The 13,110-nt window shown below is 41.0% G+C and overlaps 1 protein-coding gene across 8 annotated transcripts in view; it reads right to left on the bottom strand.

Annotated features, from left to right (window-relative positions):
• Positions 1-10,309: 10,309 nt before the first annotated feature.
• FAM110B (family with sequence similarity 110 member B) overlaps positions 10,310-13,110 on the bottom strand; it is a 444,727-nt gene continuing 441,926 nt past the window's right edge. For all 8 annotated transcript variants that reach the window (XM_085605581.1, XM_085605580.1, XM_085605574.1 and 5 more), the window contains one exon: positions 10,310-13,088. In XM_085605581.1, coding sequence (XP_085461707.1) covers positions 11,680-12,789 — 1,110 coding nt within the window. In that variant the 5' untranslated portion in view covers positions 12,790-13,088 and the 3' untranslated portion in view covers positions 10,310-11,679. The remainder of the gene's footprint in view (positions 13,089-13,110) is intronic.

Genomic DNA, 13,110 nt, shown 5'->3' on the forward strand with positions numbered 1-13,110 from the left:
CATACTTTAAGTGTCCTAACCTTATTAATGTAAAGTGTTGCACTTAAATTCAATACTGGGGTGCGATCACTGGAGATCTAGAGCATCATATACACTGTGTGCTTTAACTTTATTAAAATTAAATATAGACTTTAGAAATTTGATGAACCATCCTCATACTATTAAAAAGTATTTACATTAGAAATGAGAAAGATTTGTGCAAATGTGTGCACTAATATTTTTGCATTGGCATTCATAACATAGTTCTTAGTTACACTTTTATTTGTGTATTCAAAGTTACTTTAGATTTACTGAAATTGCAACATGAATCTAATGCAGAATTGATGTACTGACATGTCATTCATTTGTAGTTGTATGTGCACATGCATATTAAATATGCACAGAGTTAACACGTTAAGTTAACATGAGTAACCTGAATTTCTTTCTACATAAATGTTGTTTTTCATTTCCTCAAATTTGACTTTTTCTTTGCAAGCATATTCACATGGTCTGTTAGTCTGTGAATAAATGTAACTCTGTACAAGCAATAGAAAGCCTGAGAAGACCATGATAAAGAACATGGAGAGCCAGAGCGTTAACTAACAGGCTGTATTTAGTAATGTTGCGAGGAGTTACAGGTCACCAAGGACAACGTTCTCAGGACCGGCCTAGGAGAGTTTGCTAATGTTGCAGCTCACAACGTGAGAATGGAAAGGACAATGGAGCTCCTGATGGTGTGAGCAAGGGGTGTTACCCAGAAGAGTTGTGTGGAAATAAATGGAGTTCTCACAGGATGTTGTTGCCCACTTTTCCTTTGGACTTTGAGAGGTACAGACCTCTATGCTTACCCCCTTTGGTTCTTTGCTGAGTGTGGCTTAGGCTAACACTCATTTCCCTTTCACTAAAAGACTGTTGATCAAGCTTCTGAAATGCTTACACCTTCCCGCATATTTCCCGACATTTATCTTTTTTTGCTTTTTCCCCAACCTTTTTTGAGATCCATTTAGGCTTAACTATCCTCAATAGTTTTAGACTCTAGATTAGGGGACTTTTAGATGTTACTAATGTTTAGGAGAGAACATCGAAGGCTCTTCACTGAGCACCAAATCCTGCTGTTAATACTTTGTACTGCTGTAACTGAATTCTTGTTTGTCTCATACTGATACACCTGAATTTTCTTTAGGAGGTTTGGCTATCCAGTTGTTATTCTGTACTTTACAGCATGGTATTGAGATTGATCTATATAAACTTGACTGCTAACTTTTAATTATCTTCTTTACTTTATTCACTTATTTTTGGTCCTTATTGTGTAGCCAATTTGGAATACATTGTTAATCATATGTTTTGACTGAGTGCTAACTTCCATCACCCGTCAGTTGAATAAAAAGACCCATCAGATAACCCAGTAGTTCCCAATCTGTGCCTTCCCGCACCCTGGTGCATTGTCATAACTAGCCAGGGGCATCGTGAACACAGTTTGGCAACCACTGAAACCTTTAATGTGAAAAAAACTAGAGGGTGGTGGAGGAAAAGCCCTCCGCAGGGATATGACCGCCTGCAGTTGCATTTTGCCTCCCCAGTGCTACGCATTTCCTCTAGATCGCTGTATCGAGCTGGCCGACTGACTCGAGGTGCTTCCCCCATTGAAGTTTGAGCACCGTGTCCAGGTGCCAGGCTGCTGGTGCTGTACACAACTGAACTATACAATTGATCACGATGAGATACATTGGAGAGGGCCTTATTTCGGATATACGGAATCCTGCTCTTCCCCACCATTTGCTGCCTCATTAGGATATATCCTAATCTGCACTCCATGTGCCATAAAAAGCACACCTTTATCTCGACCCCTCCTGCACACTGTACAGAAGCGGCTTGCTTCCGCCTTCGAATCGAGAGTGCTAAAGTATATCAGCGAACGATTACGTATTATGCTTAATTTCGAGCATTGCAACTGCAACATTACTTTAAAAATGAATGTATATGTACTTTACAGTCTAGCTTCATTACATTTTTACTGGACACAAATTGAACTATTGTCACTAAGAAATAGAACTTACCTGTGGTGTTATTTGAAGCCGGAAGCACACAAGACGATTTATTTTTTAAGGTACCCCACTCCTAACTTAAAAAATCAATGTTCAAATTCCACCTTCCTGATTTCCGGAGTTTGTAGTCTGGACGTACATGAACCTAGTTTTACTATGCAGGTCCTTCATTCATAAAATATAACTGCACCTTTTCGCAAGTGGTGTTCAGCTGAGAGCAGGTGGACACAAATGCCTGGGAGTAGCACCCTTGGGCAGGTGACATCCCCAGTACAAACTGTAACTCGTCGCTTAAATCTACCTATGTGACTATGTTCATATATATTTTGTTTATGACCGGTGGTTCAAAACATATAGTGCAGTTAATTACAATCGATGAAATGCCCAGAGGATATGCCCAGGGTCTGAAAAGGACAGAAACTAGGCCCGGGCACCAGTAAAAAAGTGGCCCCAATTAGTGAATGAGGTACATAAAAGAGTGGCCATGTTTGTAATTTGGGGCAGTTTTGAACTTACAAAGACATGCTGTATAAGTGTTTTGCTAGGTATGGAAGACTGCTTGGATTTGAGTAAAGGATGTTTTAATATGAGGTGAAATTAACATTAAAATCGGCACAGGAGACCATAAAACAGGCCAACAAACAGCCAAAAAATGCCCAAGCACTGACAAGTCGGATGAGCCCATTGGGCACTGCCTGATTGCCTTATAGACCAGTCCAACCCTGGAAACCATTGCAGTGACAGTGTGTTGAATGATGTATTGCTATGATTACATCTATGATTAGAACATCTTCATCGGCTTCATCCCAATTATTTTCATGGAGAAAAATGAAAGTACTTCTGAGGCCAGGCTTACATTCCCCGTAACATAATGGGGAGCCACTGCCAATAGGTCAAGGGAGTCACGGGTCAAAAAAGTTTGGGAACCATTGGGATAACCAATGGTAAGGGGTTGGCCCAGAGCTGGATCATGTGTATAATACCATCCATTTGCTATACTTCTTGAAATATTATTAAATATATACAACTATAAATTGCTAAATATCGATCTCTACAGAGAAAACTGGGCTTGCAGTTTTTTCCCCTCTGAACAAGACTCACATTGTGGGTAAGGTTAAAAGTCCCTACAGATTGGTACATAAAGAAAAATGCACACAAGATCCAGTCTACGGGAACCACAGCTACTTCTGCTCACTCACGTTTTGGCATTTCGATGGACTCCACTTATGCCTCTTTCTCTGTCACGGGCCCAGATTAGCAGACATGGGGACAAACCATATAGTTTCTTAGGAATCTGACAGTGTATGAGCTTACACGAAAGGACATCCAATGTCACAACTCAGCTTCAAGACTGGAACTGACCAGCGAGGATTCTTAATTTCTTCACTGACTCAGTCACTTTCCTTTGTCTTAAGCCCACGGTCTTCTGTTGACCAGAACAGCTGCACCTCTTCAGCACTGCACCTTTTCAGTGCTACGGAGCATTTAGGAAATGCTTTACTCTTGTTGGTTGCTAATAAAAAGAAAAAAGGTCAATACTAGCCAATAACCCGTAAGTGCAGCACAGATTTTCCTGTACATAGGGTAACGTAGATCCACTGGATGGCTGGCTTAAGCTCTTCGAATGTCTTTGGGAGTCATGTAATCCCTGGAGATTTTACGAAGTCCATCTGGCCTCTTTGACTGCTGGAAGTGCATATACATGAATTATTTTTAACAATTCTGTATTAAAGAAAATACTTGTTATGGTTAAGATTTGTTTTAATGTTGTTTATATTAAGGAAATACTTACATTGTAATATTAAATTTTAATGCCTAACAGTGCAAACAGAACACAAAATTCATATTTAAGTGTCAACCCTAATGCTGTGGAATCTGTTGAAGTTGGTCAATCGGATGTTGAGAGCAACACGCATATTAATTAGTCATGCTTAACTACGAACATGGCAAGGACTCTTGTTTGCTTAAAGCGCAAAACTGGCAAAGCCAATAGTGGGGGTCATCCCTTTTCAGATGGTATTGTTTGTACTTCCAAGACAGTCATCTGTTAAATCGAGAAACAACATTCAGCCATCTTGGGAGAGTATAAGAATATATGTACAAAATAATATTTTACATGGGCTTTAAGGACATTGTGGAGGAAAGTTTTTCCATTGCTTTTTCCAAGTGTTAGATGGACAGCCCCTTGACGAAACAGGTCATGTTATAGGGATGAAGGCTTATCTGCTGTAATTGTATCAGCTGCATATGTTTGGACTACCTGAGACACGGTGGCATTCAAGGAATTTGCTAAGTGTCTTGGATCGTCCAGCTAGAAGTCTCGTTACCACATTCTTTTAATTTTTATAAAGTACTAGGGACGATGAGGTAATCATTAATTTTCCTCTCCTTTGCTCTCAAGGTTACATTACTGAGTGTCTCAGGCACTCTTAACAAGATAGGTTCAGAAGTGTGAGAAGATGCAGCAGGTTGCAGCTTTTTGTTCTGGACTGCCCTGTCAATGTTCTTGATAGTAGGTGTCCGAATGGGTTGGTAAGGCATGGACCATGGCTTGGAGAGTTTGGCAGTGTCTGCTGGTATCCCTTTTTCACACTCTTCCCCTTCTTCCTTTTCATGTTCTTGAACTTTGTACTTCGAACTCCGTTTCCTTTTGAAGATGTGATCATTTTTTGCTCTCAATGCCTTTACAATGCATGCTCTTCAGTGTCCTTTCACCATTCATCTGTAAGGTGAATATATTGGGTGAGAATACTGCCTGTGGCGTTACTCATATTATTTATATACCTTTGTCAAACAATTATCTTTCCCCCATCCAGGGTCCCAGCCTTTCTATAATATAGCCCCATTTTTCTTTTCTTGTCTGCCCATTGTTAATTTGATACTTTATTAACCATCCACAGTGAGTACTGGGGATGTTAACATTGCGATCAAGCCTTCGAGTAATGCGGGAACCTTGACACAGTGGAAAACTCAGATGAATATTTAGTGCAAACCCTAGCATGCTCCTAGCGGGAAGCTTAGGTGCGTTGGCACCTTGGGCCTAGGCCCACTACTGCAAAAAGAACTTGTGCTCATTATCAGACTTAGAAAAAACAATAGAATTCTTCTTACCTGATGTTGCATTTTGTATCTTAGTTCAAGCTCCAGTAACTAGAGGGAGTAACTCTTGAAAGTGTGCCTAGCAATTGTTGCTGACGAGGCAAGTGTTGATGCAGTGCTGGCAGCTTTGGGCAGGTGAGATGAAGACATTTCACAAGGGTAACTTGCATATTCTTTGAAGCAAGTACCCTATGGCATGTTCAGGATTGTTGGAAGCGAGACAGGGAAACTAAGTGTAAAACTCAGGTTTCAGTAAATGGACGAAATATAGTGAAATAAAGCACTGAAATTCCAAGAAACGAATACGGTACACTGCAAATAGGCAATAGCACAAAACAATTCTTCCAAAGGGAGAGAAGGGACTGAGGAGGGAAGCTGGGTTATATGAGGAAAGGGGAGGCTGGGTATGGGAAGAACAGTTCTTGCACCCAAGCGTTAAATCATTTTGCAATCTGATCTTCTTACTCATCAATATTGGGCTTTCTAAGAGTCGGGCTTGGATACTAGTAATTTGTTATTTCTTTTTCAATCTGCCACAGTCTGAGATGTGAAAATCAAGCACAGGCCATTACTTTGTGAACCCTGCAAATCTTCTCAAAATGTCAGTAATCCATAAAGCTAGATAGAACAATAAAAAGATACAATCTTTTTAACAATTGATATACTTTAAAACGTGGTTCACCTTTGCTTCCCCTGGATCTTAAAATATGCATATTGAAAGAGAGAATACAATTTTTTGAGAATTAACTACTAACCAAGCAAGCAGTAGACCCGAGAATCCACTGCAAAGAACTATGTGCAACCTAAAGCTTAACGGTTCATTTCCTGGTGAGTCCACTCAGCCTCTCATCCTTCATTCAAAATACTTACCACCGGGTCAGGTAATAAAGAAACTGTCTTTAGCACAATATTCAATGCTTTTTCTGCAAGTGCCTTACTGATTGAAATTCTTAATAAAAACAATTGGCAAAAGTGAAAGAACTAGAAAAATAATATTTAACATAGATTTGGTTCAGTGACAATCAGCAGGCTGCACTAGGGTTTATTTTCATCTAGCTTTTTCAGAAAGTCATTGAAATTGAGCTCTAGCCAAGGTCTGTCTCGGCATGTGAAGTACAATGTTTCTTCTAGCTTCCTTGGTTGAAGCAATGTACTTTTGTAACATTACAAGTTTATGTGCCGATATTTCCATTGCTATGTTGTCCTTATGAACGTGCAGAGAAGGTATATTGTTTAGAGTTGCAATTCTAGTTAATTTTTCCCTGTTCACTATGCTAATGTCCAATGAAAATTGTTTTCTAGTAGGTGTTTTGGAAATTAGCAGTCGTATTGGTTAAATGTGCAAGAATCATTTTAGTGCTGCCCTTCTATTTAAAAACATGCCATGAAATTGGGTACTTCCTTTGTTTGTAACATAATAAAAATGTGTCACTTTTGGAGTAGCGAGCTCAGATCATGTATTTCCTTTACTAAGAGGTCTGGATGCTGTGTGGTCCTTTTGTAGTTAATTGAGTGGGACTGTCAACAAAAGTACCATTGAGGGATACTTTTTTTTTTAAAACCACGCAAAAATTTAATTTCTTTACTTTGTTTACTTTATCGGTTTAGCTGGTCATCAGTTGCCAGGGCACAGAACCATGCAGGCCCTTAAGGTGAGCCCCTGTCCGTGCCTTGAGGCGGGGGCGAGTTTGGGGGAGGGGGTGGTGGGTATGATGTTGGTCTACAAGGTAAAGACTTAAGGCTGGCAGCATGAGAGGTCTGACAGGAGCTGCGTGAAATAGGTTTGCTCACATCCACAGCGCCACTTGCCTCTTAACCACCTTCCCTTTTTAGGTCTCGCCTGAGCCAGGGCATGCGCTGCTCTGGCGAGACATTTAGTAACTGGCTTCTAAAAGTGCTGCCAACAGGCTTTTGGCGGCCACCAGCTTGCTGTTATGCGCACAAGCACGAGCGACATGCACAGCTGTCATTTGCCACTCACCAGCCTGCTTTCACTTGTGCCGTTGTGTGCGCGCGCGCACAGAGAGCCCTCGCTCACCACCTCCTTTCTCTTCTTTCTCCGCCCGCACCCTCTTCCGACTCGATTTACAGAGAGCCCTCGCTCTCCACCTCCCCGGCTTTCTCTTCCTTCTCCGCCCCCACCCTCTTCCGACTCGATTTTTCTCAGTATGTTTACCGAGAGCCCGTGCTCTCCACCTCCCCGGATTTCTGGCGGGTAGATTTCCCCAAGGCAGGCTCACTTAAATTCGAACAGGTCTGTATCATTTTTACTTCCGTAAGAACATGTGTGCTTCCCCCACATCGGCCCTTGACGTTTATGCATTCACCTCTTCCTCCCTGGGCTGGTCTGAAAAGCCGCTTGAGTGCCTTGCTGCCTGCCGTAGCAGCAGAAAGTACAATGTTTTCGACTATCGCCTTGAAAAGACAACCACCACTATATTTGGAGTGCTGACCCACGTGCCCCGCATTGTCTGGATTTTTCTAGATGCATAATATTTGTGTTTGCTGGGTTCCTGTGTGAAGCTTGGTACGTCATGTGAACACTGTTGTCTGTAGACAGTGGTGTAATACTGTTTTACCTAAAGCTGTTTTATGTTTATTAAGAAAACACGTATACGTACCCGATTGCAATGGCAACATTGACTTAGAGCTTTTCATACCACACTTCAGCCATTTCTAAACATTATTAATAGCAGGTGTTATTGCCCATTTGAATAGTACTAAGTTTACCGACTTCTAAAGGATGGCTTAGGATTCGAACTTGGTACTTGCCTATCATTTTTATTCCACTAGTGAGCGTTTAATGCACTGTGGCCTGAAGCACTGAGAAACAGTTGCACTTGACATGGTACAGACAGACATGTTCAGATTAAAACCACTGACGTTGTCTTGTGACGGACCCCTCTCTAATATTTTTTTTTTATTTGTGGCTTAGACGTGTATTTCTTTGGAACAGGAAAAAATTTTCGAGCAAAAAACATATCTTTATATTTTTCACAACATGTACAATACAAAGATCCTGCATTTGCTACATTTCTGAGTAGCTCATCAAGTTATGTGTTTCCTTGCGCTGTCAAAATTTTCAATTAAAAATGTAAATTTACAAATATATTTGTGCTCAGAGGTCAAGTAAAACACATAACAAATTAAACAACTAAAAAATAGATTTAGTAGCTTACACTTGGGTTCTCATTTGTATCTAAGCTCAGTTTTGTATATATTTTCGTGTATTCCTGGAAGTCCACTGATAATCATGCTTGTCAATTTATTATATTATGGGCGCACTTCCAATTACAAAAACTAATCTGTTTCTTCATCGATTTGACAACATTTTAGTAACATTCAAAGATGTTGGTTAATAAGCAATTTCTTCTTTCATAGTCCTATTTGAAATGTTTTGATAAAAAATACACTCCACCCTTAGTGTAATAAGAAACATTTCCTTGCTGCTTAGCAATGATTTTCATTGTTCTTCATGCTTTCCAATCAACATTTATAACTTTATTGCTTAACGCCATTGAAAACCTATGCACGTGTTTGAAAGCAGTACATTATATTATTTTGCAACCCCTGTGAACACTGCATACTTTGTGTTGTGATCACTTTATTCGTAGTCTGCCTTTTGATGTTCTGCCTCTTACTGATGAGCCTGCTCATGAAATACATGTTTGAAAGAGAAGAGCACAATGTCAGAAAGGACGTCTTATTAACATTTTTCAGCAGAACGAAAATGCTGTGTGGCAGATGTATTAACAAGTCCCAGCAATGCAGAGTCTGCTATAATTGTATTCAATCGATTTGTGACTCTAGGGAGCCGAACCCTAATAATGTGCTGCACACCAATATTTGGGTCATTCGTATATTTACCTTTGGCAGCTTAGCTCTGGAAGCCATGATCTTGTGATAAGGCACCACTCTCATTGTCATCAGGCCCATAATCTCAAGTAATTAAAATAGTGACTAGGACCACTCCAGTACTGAGTTCTAGATTTAAAAAAGTTAAAGGGTTTTATTGCAAATCTCAATAGAGGCATTACAGAGAAATGCAACATATATTCCATGATGGATCAGGTACAGAGTACACAGAAATCTGGATTTTTAAAGTCCCAATAAGCAGCAAAAATCATAAGTGGGATGGTCAGCATCCCTTGGAGGGAAAAGGAAAGGTTCTTAATTTAAGAATCACAAAGGAAGCCAACAGCAGCTCTAGTAGAAAAGGGACTCTGTCTGTTGTAAAGAGAGACGGGCCAGTTTTGAGACAACATGGTGTCCCTGGAAAAAAAAACTGAAAGATTCACACTTCCCTCTTCCTGACCTCTCACCCCGTTTTTTGGTCTTGCCTAAGCAGCGGTCTCTCTCTCTCTCTCTCTCTCTACCTCACTCTACCTCACTCGACCTCTCTACCTCACTCGACCTCTCTGCCTCACTCGACCTCTCTGCCTCACTCGACCTCTCTCTCTACCCCTCTTTACCCACCTCTCTCTCTTCCTCTAAGTGGCAGCCGGAGCCTGATAGCACTGCTTGACCTTTTTTTAAAAAAAAGCATTGGCATAGCCAATAGGTCTCGCCTTTGGGGCGTTATAAGTGTTTAACCATGCAACAGTTAATGTTGTTGCACCAAGGATATTGCGCTGCATAACTAAATACTTATAAGGTCCCAAAAGCGAGACCTTTTGGCTATGCCAATACTTGTTCTCTGTGAGACTCTGCAGGGGAAGTTTGGCCTGCCTCTTTTTCATATTAGGTAGAAAGGTATTTTTCTGCTGATGCCGCAATGAAGGCTCACTGGGCTATTATGAGGAAGGAGAAAGGAGTTGTGTTACATGGTGGACATATATTAGATCAACTAAAAAATTAAGGGGGCCCACTCAATTCCAATGGTGATAGCAGCATTGCTATTTGAGGACATTAGGGTGTTACCAGTGTCTAACTTATTTTTTTTTTTTGTATATTTCCAACAAAGACGAGTTTGGTGTGTTTCGGTTCTTCAGACTTGCATTTGTTTAATTATACAATATTAAACTTTTTTTTTTTTTTTTAAAGGTAAGTATTTTTAAAATAAAGCCAACAATGTTATTTCCATCACATAGTCTCTTAATTTTTATATAGACGCTCGGGTCAAGAGATGTTTCACTATATTCTAATTATTGTTATTACTAAAGCAAAAGCAATTACACAAAGCAAAGTTAAACACAGCAATTTCACCAAGAGCTATTTATTAGCATGACACTTTTTTTAAAGATTCAATAACAACTGAAGTATATACAAATCCTTACAGCATGTACACAATAAAAAAGATGCCTCTCGGCTGATGGACGATAAGGTAGTGCTGCAATATACTCCGTAGCACAATACAAAAACAAGGAGTCTGACCACTGGACTTTTGCTTCTGCCCAACAGATGAAATTCAAGACAATCGATAAAACCACAAGTAATGATCAAAGTTTAAAAAAAAGAAAAGGTAAAATATTTGTAACAGACTGACAGCACAAAGTGTAAGAAGACCAAAGCTGCAAACGTGTTGGGCAGAACTTTCACAGCCGAGATGGGGACATTATGCAAGACAACATAAACCACAGTTTCTGGGGTACAGTTCGGCCACTGGATGGGTGGAATCACTTCGGAGTAAGATGCTTTGATACTGATATGGCTGTGTATTTCCATTTTCGCTTAACGAAATGTTCGGCGACTAGAAAACGACAACGGACTGCAGCTGTAGTCACGACTGCATGACCAAGGAAGGCATTCAATATCAGCAAAACAATTCAACGTTTATAGACAAAGGTTTAAGACTAGGTATCTGGGTGGAGGAGGGGAAAGGCAAAATGTGCTTTTACCTTTAACTATTCCCCCGTTCCTTTTGTTTAGGCGACATTTATGGCTAAAGAGTGAACAGGAGCCACAACTTAAGATATTGAAATAGCCATCACGATATGGGGGCCACCACACTAGGTACTTTCCCACAGCCTTAGATTCTATGATCATCCCCACCAATCACACTTTCCAAGTAATAGCTGAGGTCATTTCCAATTTAGTAAATGATTTAAAAATATATTTATCATTTAAATAATATATTCAGTAACAACTTTTTTAGGCACATTGCCTACTGTTGCCAATGCATTTGTTTACCAAAACACTTTTCGTTGTTATGTCTTTATTTAATACTTTAACTGTTTTAACTTCCGAACACCAACAGGATAACTGCTAACAGAACCAGTAATCGCAATATTAAAATACATTAGACTAGATACAAGTTAAAGAAATGACCTAGCCTTTACAGGTGTAAACATTATTAAAACAAATGAAGCCCTAGTTAAATTCTGGTCTTAAACTTTTGGCAGATAATGCATATGCTCAGCCAGGCTCGGTATTTATTTGTTCAAGTGGAAGCCAGGTCAGCTCACATGTTGTCAGGCATGCAACTTGAAAATATTGCACAACAAGCAACACAAAGCGATCTGAGAAGTGTACAGGACCTCAAGTAGACTTCACAACTGAAACTTCACAGACAAGGATACAATCTTCTCTTCACTTAGGCCAGCACTCTCGCTGGCTCTCACACATGGGACACTTTCTGTGATTCTCGGACTTGCTTGATGCTATACAACCATTTGATGATTCTGGCATTTCTCTCAATGGCAGAAATGCCGTACGGCACACGGTCATTGGCACTGTCGTCATTTCTAAGGTCACTGTTGCTATCCTGAGACTGTTCGCAGTCCGAGCTGATCATGCTTGCACTGCGAAAGTTGAGGGATATAATATCCGAATTAGCCCTTGCAAAATTTTCCATTCCAAGGTTTTCAAGCTCTTCAGGATCCAGTCCACAATAATTAAAGAACCTCTCAACATCTGCATCTACCCGAAAGTAGCGGTCACTTAAGTCTGATTTAGACCGCTGCAGAGACGGCCTTCGGCTCACTCCACAGCCAGTATCCAACCCATCGTTCTCTGGAGATTTGAGGAGCGAGAGGGTGGCAAGCTTGGGTTTGGGAGGCAGAGGCGGGGCGGAACTGCTGCATGGTATTGCTTTCAAAGGCTTGCCGCTGTTTACCTTTCTAATGTCAGATGAGCTATGGGACACGTGTAGGAAAGTTTCACTAGACTTCTCTAGCAGTCTGCGGCTAATGTTCGAGCTGCTCTCTTGAGGGCTAGAGTGGTCGTGAGTGGGGTAAACCTTTAAGGATTCTGCAAATGAATGCCGGTTGAGTTCTGTTGAGTCAGATCTGTGAGGAAGCCAATTTCGAGAACTGTGTTTGTGGCCAGACCCGGAGCTTGAGCCCTCAGAGCTGTTGATGATGTTCTTCAGAATTTCAAGCTTTAAATTTTCTCTTTGCACGCTGCTCTCATTCTTTCCGTTGTTAAACATTTTTGTTGTAGGGCTGCTCAAGGCTCGCTTGCCGGCGGGGCAGACTGGTGGTTTTGCAAGCACCGCTGGCTTGACGGGTTCCTGTTTGGCATTGATCACCTCCTGGCTCTTCACGTACTTGGCTTTGTCAGCTTCTAGCCTCTCCACTGCACTAAGTCTCTTGGGGTTAGGCTCCGCCTGCCTGCGGAAGTAGTCTGGTCCTTTATTCAGGATGCGCAGAGGAACAGCAGACGTGAAAGCAGCTGTGGGGCTGGCCTGCTTCCCCATGCTACCTGTCTGTAGTGTTTCTGTAGGCATGTTTGGTGGTCTCTCCCCCGCAGCCGTTTTGGATTCTCTTCTTCGTTCTCCTATATGCACTGTGTAGAAACATGTACATCAAGCACACTGAATAGCAGACGAACACCGGAATCTGAGCACTAGCAGCAGCTCCTCATCTCACAGCTCATTCGGTACCTTAAAAACAGCGTTTGTGCAACACAAAAAAACACCAGTCACAATGTGTATTATTCTGCTCCGCTGCCTCCTTTGTTCTCGGTGAAGGATGTGGGAGTCTTGGCTTTATCCCCTTTCTTTGTGCTGAACTACAGGCAGTGAATCTGAAAGACAAAATAACCAATC

Source organism: Triturus cristatus, chromosome 5_1, assembly GCF_964204655.1.
Source record: "Triturus cristatus chromosome 5_1, aTriCri1.1, whole genome shotgun sequence".
Taxonomy (NCBI): domain Eukaryota; kingdom Metazoa; phylum Chordata; class Amphibia; order Caudata; family Salamandridae; genus Triturus; species Triturus cristatus.